The sequence below is a fragment of the Scyliorhinus canicula genome, chromosome 13, assembly GCF_902713615.1.
Source record: "Scyliorhinus canicula chromosome 13, sScyCan1.1, whole genome shotgun sequence".
In the NCBI taxonomy this organism is placed as follows: domain Eukaryota; kingdom Metazoa; phylum Chordata; class Chondrichthyes; order Carcharhiniformes; family Scyliorhinidae; genus Scyliorhinus; species Scyliorhinus canicula.
In genome coordinates, this window is record NC_052158.1 from 144598640 (window position 1) to 144607394 (window position 8755).

General features: G+C 49.2%; 1 protein-coding gene across 2 annotated transcripts in view; it reads left to right on the plus strand.

Moving 5' to 3' along the window:
- LOC119976777 (transmembrane 4 L6 family member 4-like) overlaps window positions 1-4613 on the plus strand; it is a 33902-nt gene extending 29289 nt beyond the window's left edge. For both annotated transcript variants that reach the window (XM_038817545.1, XM_038817546.1), the window contains one exon: window positions 4368-4613. In XM_038817545.1, the coding sequence (XP_038673473.1) occupies window positions 4368-4385 (18 nt within the window). In that variant the 3' untranslated portion in view covers window positions 4386-4613. The remainder of the gene's footprint in view (window positions 1-4367) is intronic.
- Window positions 4614-8755: the final 4142 nt, after the last annotated feature.

Below are 8755 nucleotides of genomic sequence, written 5' to 3' on the forward strand. Positions count from 1 at the left end.
CTACCTCCATCCGCTCCCACACCTACCCTCTCCCCCACTATCCACTTCCTGACCGTGGCTATATTTGCTGCCCAGTAGTAGTTCATCAAATTTGGCAGGGCCAACCCGCCCCCCCCCCCCCCCTCACTCACCTCACGTCCTCGCTCCAGCAGCATCACCTTCACCTGTGGGATTTCCCCTCCCACACAAACCCGAGATTAATACATTCATCTCCCTAAAGAAGGCCTTTGGAATAATAGTGGGGAGGTTCTGGAACACGAATAGAAACCTCGGGAGTAGCGCCATCCTCACAGACTGCACCCGCCCGCCAGCAACAATGGGAGCACATTCTACCTCTTGAAATCACCCTTCATCGGCTCCACCAAGCAAGCCAGATTCAATTCATGTAGCTGCTCCAAGGTGGCAGCAGGGTAGCAGGGTGGTTAGCATAAATGCTTCACAGCTCCAGGGTCCCAGGTTCGATTCCCAGCTGGGTCACTGTCTGTGTGGAGTCTGCACGTCCTCCCCCTGTGTGCGAGGGTTTCCTCCGGGTGCTCCGGTTTCCTCCCACAGTCCAAAGATGTGCGGGTTAGGTGGATTGGCCATGCTAAATTGCCCGTAGTGTCCTAATAAAAGTAAGGTTAAGGGGAGGGTTGTTGGGTTACGGGTATAGGGTGGATACGTGGGTTTGAGTAGGGTGATCATGGCTCGGCACAACATTGAGGGCCGAAGGGCCTGTTCTGTGCTGTACTGTTCTATGTTCTATGTTCTATGTACCTGAAACTCAGCCCATTACCTTAACGGCAGCTTGCCCAAACTCCTCTCCAGCCCCCTCGCCTAGATCAGAAAGACCTCACTCTTCCCCATGTTGGACTTATATCCAAAAAGGGCAGCACGATGGCGGAGTGGTTAGCATTGCTACCTCACAGCGCCGAGGACCCAGGTTCGATCCCGGCCCTGAGTCACTGTCCGTGTGGAGTTCGCACACTCTTGCCATGTTTGCGTGGGTTTCACCCCCCACAACCCAAAGATGTGCGGAATAGGTGGATTGGCCACACTAAATTGCCCCTTAATTGAAAAAATGAATTGAAAGAATGAAATGAATGAAAAAATTAGGGTTAGGGTTAGGGTTATTAATTAGGGTTCGAGTTAGGGTTAGTAATTAGGGTTAGGGTTAGGAGAATACCCGGGGTGGGGGGGGGGGGGGGGGCGCAAGAATCGCATCCCGACACCGGCTTCCCGATTCTCCCCATCCAATTCTCGGGCGTCTGCAGGATTCCTTCTTCAAAATGAAAGATATTTGAATGGAAGACTTGTCCTACCCACCCTTTCCTTAACCTTGTCTGATCCCCGATCTTCATGTGTAGTGTGTTTCTTGAAAAAAGACCACAGCCACCTTCAAGCTCCTCAGATGTGTGAAAACACACAACCTTTTAACTGGCCCATTCAGCCCCCTCACATTCCATGTGACCAGCTGGTCGAGGGAACCTCCCCCCCCCCCCCCCCCCCCCCCGGCCCGGCGATCAATCTTACCCCTTCTTAGGCCAGCCCCCATTCATGCTACACGACCCTCGAGGCCAACCCTCGGGTTTCTACCATCCCCACTCCCTCCTATACTATACCACAGCAACAACAACTTTGTCAGCAACACCCCCTTCCCCTGAACAAAGCAACAATCCCATCCCCCTCTGCTTCACTAACCACCTGATCTCCCCCTCGTTGCGCTCCTGTTAACTAGCCCGCCCAGCTAGTCTTGCAGCCCCCGCCCAAGGTTCCTGAGCCTCCCATCCCCGCTGATTCCCGGTCGCCCCCCCGCTCGCATACCTCGAGGGGTTCGATCAAAGACCCTTCTCCCATCACCTTCTCCAGCATCTTGGCTACATACATGCCAGCGTCCGCTCCCTCATTGCCTTCTGGCATCCCCACAATTATTAAATTCCGTCTCTAGGAACGATTCTTCAGGTCCTCCACCTTCTCCTTTAACCGCTTCTGGGTCTCTCCCAACAGACCCACTTCAGCCACCAATGAGGTGAGCTGCTCCTCATGCTCCCACACCGCCTCCTCCACTTCCACCTGCCATATAAATGGTGGCTACAAAAGCAGATCAGCTAAACACGATAAACGATAGCCATATGTTGGTTTAGTCCTCAGTTCAATACCTTGATGAAACAGGGGCGGAATTCTCCGACCCCCCGCAGGGTCGGGGAATCGCCCAGGCCGGCGTAACTCCCGTCCTCGCCGTGGCCGGAATTCTCCGCCACCCGGGAATCGGCGGGAGCGGGAATCACGCCACGCCGATTCTCGTGCCCTCCACGGCGATTCTCCGGCTCGCGATGGGCCGAAGTCCCGCCGCTGACAGGCCTCTCCCGCCGGCGGGAATTGGAGCACCTCTGGTGCCGATGGGATTGGCGGCACGAGCGGGCCCCCGGGGTACTGGGGGGGGCGGGGAGCGATCGAACCCCGGGGGGTGCCCCCATGGTGGCCTGGCCCGCGATCGGGGCCCACCGATCGGGGCCGGCGGGCCAGTGCCGTGGGGGCACTCTTTTTCTTCCGCCGCCGCCAAGGCCTCCATCATGGCGGAGGCGGAAGAGACCTCCCTACCGTGCAAGCGCCGGTGGTGACGTCAGCGGCCGGTGACGCACCGGGGTATGCGCGAACCGGCAAAGGCCTTTAGGCCAGCCCCGATGCCGGACGGCGGCAGCCAAAGGCCGTTGGCGCCGGTTTTGGCACCAGTCGGCATGGCGCCAACCACTCCGACGTGGGCCTAGCCCCTAAAGGTGCGGAGCACCTTTGGGGAGGCCCGACGCCAGAGTGGTTGGCGCCACTCCGCTATGCCGGGACCTCCCACCCCGCCGGTTAGGGGAGAATCCCGGCCCAGAAGTCACGATGCCTGGTTTCATTTCAAATAATGCTTGGTAGTTAACTGTCAGGCACCATCAACTGGTGGCTTCTCCATGATAATGCCTTTACCGATCAGAGTCCACTTGCCGTCTACACAGCACTCTCTTCTGGTACAATATTAAGTTGTTGCCTCCCCGGCATTGGTATTCTTGTGATTATCCTGATGAGTGCAAATCGAAAAGCTTTCACAAAATGGGCGGGACGTTCCATCTCTTCACGCCGGCGCAATCTTCAGGTCTCGGCAATGCCCTGAGTGTCCAAGATTTCCCTTAGTGTTGGGAGGGGTTACTGGGTTATGGGGATAGGGTGGAGGTGTGGGCTTGGGTAGGATGCTCTTTCAAAGAGCCGGTGCAGATTCGATGGGCCGAATGACCTCCTTCTGCACTGGAAATTCTATGAAAATGATTCAGCTATTATTCTGAGACTGTATCCCTGGTCCAATACCTACCCCCCCCCCCCCCCACACACACACACACACGCACACACACACACACACACACAATTGCCTCCCATTCATCTAAACTCTGTACATACAGTAGCACAGTGGGTAGCACTGTTGCTTCACAGCGCCAGGGTCTCAGATTCGATTTCTGGCTCGGGTCACTGTCGGTGCGGAGTCTACACATTCTCCCCGTGTTTCTGTGGGTTTCCTCCGGGTGCTCTGATATCCTCCCAAAAGATGTGATGTTAGGTAATTTGGACATTCTGAATTCTCCCTCCGTGTACCCGAACAGGCGCCGGAATGTGGTGACTCGGGGCTTTTAACAGTAACTTCATTGCACTGTCGATGTAAGCCTACTTGTGACAATAAAGATTATTATTATTTGCTGTAGATGGTCATCTAACTGTGTTTGCCATTAGTTAGATTGTTCTTGCATGTTTAAATTTACACATTTTTTATGTGACAACTTGCTGAAACAAACCATCATGTGTTTGTAGAACATACAATGCAGAAGGAGGCCTTTCGGCCCATCGAGTCTGCACCGACCCACTTAAGCCCTCACTTCCACCCTATCCGCGTAACCCAATAACCTCTCCTAACCTTGGTCACTATGGGCTATTTATCATGGCCAATCCACCTAACCTGCACAGCTTTGGACTTGGGGGAGGAAACCGGAGCACCCGGAGGAAACCCACGCAGACACGGGGAGAACATGCAGACTCCGCACAGACAGTGACCCAGCAGGGAATCGAACCTGGGACCCTGGCGCTGTGAAGCCACAGTGCTATCCACTTGTGCTACCGTGCTGCACTTTATCTGGAGCTTTTGTAGTTAGATGGAAAAGTAGTTGGAGCAGTGTTAGTTCCACTGTGAAGTAGCTTTGTAAATATGACACCAAATCTGCAGATATGTGATTTTAATCTCCATCGGTGTGCAAGTAATTAGCATCTCAGCCACTGAAAGTGTGCTCTTTTATTTTTACTGTATACTGAGTAAGAATTTTTTTTAAATTTAATCTAATATTGCTACTCTTTTCTCTCCATAGGGCTATGGTCCCATGTAACTCCAGGCTGAAGTACATTCTATTTAAATGAACACACATATTTTTATCTTATTTTGAAAGGAATTAAGAATGGATTCACTGAGATTTCTATATCGTGCAGTCTTGCAATATTGAAGAGGTTAATGCATTGAAGTATTGTGCCTTTATAATTTCTACAGATCTATAATAATAAATCATGCCAATGGCATTATCTGACAAAAAAATAAAAAAAATCTGTGCAAAAGGAAATGTTAGTTCTCATGTGACTTTGACCCCCCCCAAAGTATGGGCGTGTAAAGTATGTTTAATATTCTGTGTTCATGGAAGCTACTTTGATTTTTTTTAACGTTGTTGCACCAAGTATGAAATGAAATGCTTTTATGTGAGAGATAAACTAAAGGGTGTTGCGGTTATTAGTATGCCTCAGGGTCGAGAAAACACAGGATTCTTGTTTGGGAGTGGCTTTAGGAGGATATTTTTAGCCATTGACCTAACCATTTGCTGCATGTGATTGAAGTACAAAACCATATTACGCCAACTCCGAGAAGCCTCAGGCACAATAACTTCACTATAAATCACATTGACTGTTTTGCATGTATGTGGTACAGGAGGTACCACTCCTAGCAGGAAGTGAGAGGGTTTCCATTTTAAGGAGACTCCCCTCGTATCCTAGTCTAGCGCAGAGCCGGCTGTGTTAGATATTCAAAGTATCGAGTGATGAGGCGTGGTGGCTCGTTCAGCCTATCCAGTTCGTGCCTATATTCCAAAGGCAGAGGAACCATCAAAAATGGAGCTATTTTATCCAGTGGCGGTTCTATAATTTTAGTATAACAGTCATTTCTGACTGTGAACATGAGAAATTGAGTGGTTACATTTGACCCCGATCTGAGCTTCTAACTCTGTGTTCCCATTGATCATGATTAAAAATTTAAAATGTGGTGGATGCTATCAGTTGACTGAGACCTATATTGATAAAACCTCCAAAAATATGAATAAACAAATTAGTCTGCGTCTCTGTCTAAAGGCCATTGAATAAAATGCAATAAGAGCTGAGTATTCTGGGACTGTTTTCAGGATGTACTGAAGCATCAACATTTTTGCTGATTTTATTTTAAAGCTACATGATGTTCTAATATGTGGTTGGTTGAATGTGCCATTGAAACTTTGTAATTTCTATACTGCATTTTTACAGGTGTATATAACCGTTAGCAATTTCACTGGCAGAAACGACAAATAAAGTAATGGAAAACAGTGACCTTAGCATCTACTATCTGAACTGCTTTGCGTAAAGGTGTGAATTGTGTTGGGCCTGGGTGCCTGACTCCACGATCTCACTGAAATTGCTTTCTGAAAGAGGGGAAATGAGACTATTTCTAAGAATGAATCATTGGTGACCAATCTTGACCAGATTTTCAAAACGATTGACCGGTTATAGGAGAATGGGGATGAGAAAATATCAGCCATGATTGAACTGCGGCGGGCAGCACGGTGGCCTAGTGGTTAGCACAACCGCCTCACGGCGCTGAGGTCCCAGGTTCGATCCCGGCTCTGGGTCACTGTCCGTGTGGAGTTTGCACATTCTCCCCGTGTCTGCGTGGGTTTCGCCCGCACAACCCAAAAATGTGCAGAATAGGTGGATTGGTCATGCTAAATTGCCCCTTAATTGGAAAAAATAATTGGGTAATCTAAATAAAAAAATTAAAAAATGAAAAAAATGATTGAACTGCGGAGCAGACTCGATGAGCTGAATGGCCTAATTCTGCTCCTATGTCTTATGGCCTCTTATGGTCTTATGATTGGGCGGCAAGCTGGCACAGTGGTTAGCAGTGCTGCCTCACAGCGCCAGGCATCCGGGTTCGGTTCCAACCTTGGGTGGCTGTCTGTGTGGAGATTGCACGTTCTCTACGTGGGTTTGCTCTGGGTGCTCTGGTTTCCTCCCACAGTCCAAAGATGTGCAGGGTAGGTGGATTGGCCATGCTAAATTCGAGTTTTCACATTCTCCCCGTGTCTATGTGGGTCTCACCTCCACATTCCAAAGATGTGCGGGGTAGGTGGATTGGTCATGCTAAATTGCCCTTAATTGGGGAAAATAACTTTCAAAAATTATTTTAAAAGAGGGGCAGCACGGTGGCGCACTGGGTTAGCCCTGCTGCCTCACGGCTCCGAGGTCCCAGGTTCGATCCCAGCTCTAGGTCACTGTCCGTGTGGAGTTTGCACATTCTCCCCGTGTTTGCATGGGTTTCGCCCCCACAACCCAAAGATGTGCAGGCTAGGTGGATTGGCCATGCTAAATTTCCCCTTAATTGGAAAAATGAATTGGGTACTCTAAATTTATTTTTTTTTTAAAGAAAAAAAAATTATTTAAAAATAACTGATATAGACAGCACGAATAGAGAAGGGAACTTCAAATTCAGTGAAGACTAAAGTCTTCTGATTCCCTCTTCTCAATATTTTCTGTTCCACACGGCTTGTTGACCCATTCCAGATGACAAACAAGGTTATGCCATCACTCAGCAAGAAGTTTGGCCTGCAGAGCCGACCCTCATATTCAAGCTTGGAGCTGTGGTTTCCTTCCATCTGTCTCTTGGGCAACCTCTGAGGAACATGAAGGAGGGGTGAAGCTCCCTAGGACTTCCTCTGTGTCATTGCTGTAACCTGTGGAGGTTCTGCGACATTCACAAGTCTAAATGAGGCTTCAGTCTAAATGAGGTTTAGCTCAGGTGGCTGGACAGCTGGTTTACGATGCAAAAGAATGCCAACAGCGCGGGTTCAATTCCCATACCAGCTGAGGTTATTTATGAAGGCTTAACCTTGACCCTCGCCTGAGGTTGAATCACCACCAATCAGCACTCCCCCTCAAAGGGGAAAGCAGCTTATGGTCATCTGGGACTATGGTGACTTTACTTACTTGTCAAAGTCAGATTTCAGAATGATATTACGATGGTGGAGGAGGCAAAGCTCCAAATCAGCCCCAATGGGTGAAGATTGCTGTTCTTACAGGACTCCATTAGACAATGAAAAGAAAAGAAAAACTACTTACCAGTCACTTACCAGGGTTAAAAAGCACCTCCTCACACTCTGCACCGAATTACCTCACTGCACCAAATTACCAACTAAATTGCAATCCCACTCTAGATGAGTCTCACTCAGGATGTGTCTCCTTGAAAAGCGCTAGCTTACTGAGTGCGCTCTCTGTCTGTCTTTTATGCAGACCTCAGCTAATCGATGACTCAAAAAATACCTAAACTTCAAAGAGAAGAATACAATGTGCCCCTAAACAGGCCTCAGGTGATTGACAGATAACTGCCACTCAGCAATTAGGGTGGGGGCAGCTTAAACCAATCAGACACTAAGCTACACACTGCACTTTTAACTGAAAAACAGCAGAATTTGATTTTCCACTTACCTTTCCTGATTACCTCACTGCACCAAATTACCAAGTAAGTTGCAATCCCACTCTAGATGAGTCTCACTCAGGATGTGTCTCCTTGAAAAGCGCTAGCTTTTGCTATGAATTTGCATTTACAACCCGGCGGAATTTTACAAGGAATTCGCGACGGACCTGGCACCACATCTGTTGTGGGCGCATAATGAAGCACTGGAGAAGGGGGAGTTGTCGGAGATGATGACGAAGGCAGTAATCACACTAATCACAAAAAATGGGAATGATCCAGTGGAATGTGGGTCGTATAGGCCCATATCACTATTGAACACGGAAGTGAAAGTATTGGCGAAGTTATTGACGGGGAGGATGGAGGACTGTGTCCGGGGGTAGTTGCAGAAGATCAGACAGGCTTCGTGAAGGACAGGCAGCTCGCGGGTAATATAAGAAGGCCGTTGAATATGGTGATGAATCCGTTGGGGGCTCTGGTGGTGGTGTCCATGGACACGGAGAAGGCATTTGATCGGGTGAAGTGGCGGTACTTATTCAAGGTTTTGGGAAGGTTTGGGTTTGGGCTGTGATTTGTGGCATGGATATGGTTGCTGTATGTGGCACCAAGGGCGAGGGTGAGGATGTATGATATGAGCTACAAAGCTTTGACTTACACAGGGGTATGAAACAGTGGTACCCAATGTCACCGTTGCTGTGTGCGCTGGCCATAGAGCCATTGGCTCTCAGAGGGTCAGCGGAGTGGCGGGGGATTATGAGGGTGCAGAGGGATTTTGGGTGTCGCTCTAAGCTGATGACCTCTTGCTGTATGTTTTGGATATGTTGGAGACCATGGGAAGGATTATGGGCCTGCTGGGGAGATTTGGAGGACGGCGGGATACAAACTGAATGTAGGGAAAAGCGAGATATTCCCGGTGAATGAGCGGGGACAGCAGGCTAATTTAGCGGGATGCCATTTACGGTAGCGAGGGATAGGTTTAGGTATTTGGGGATTCAGGTC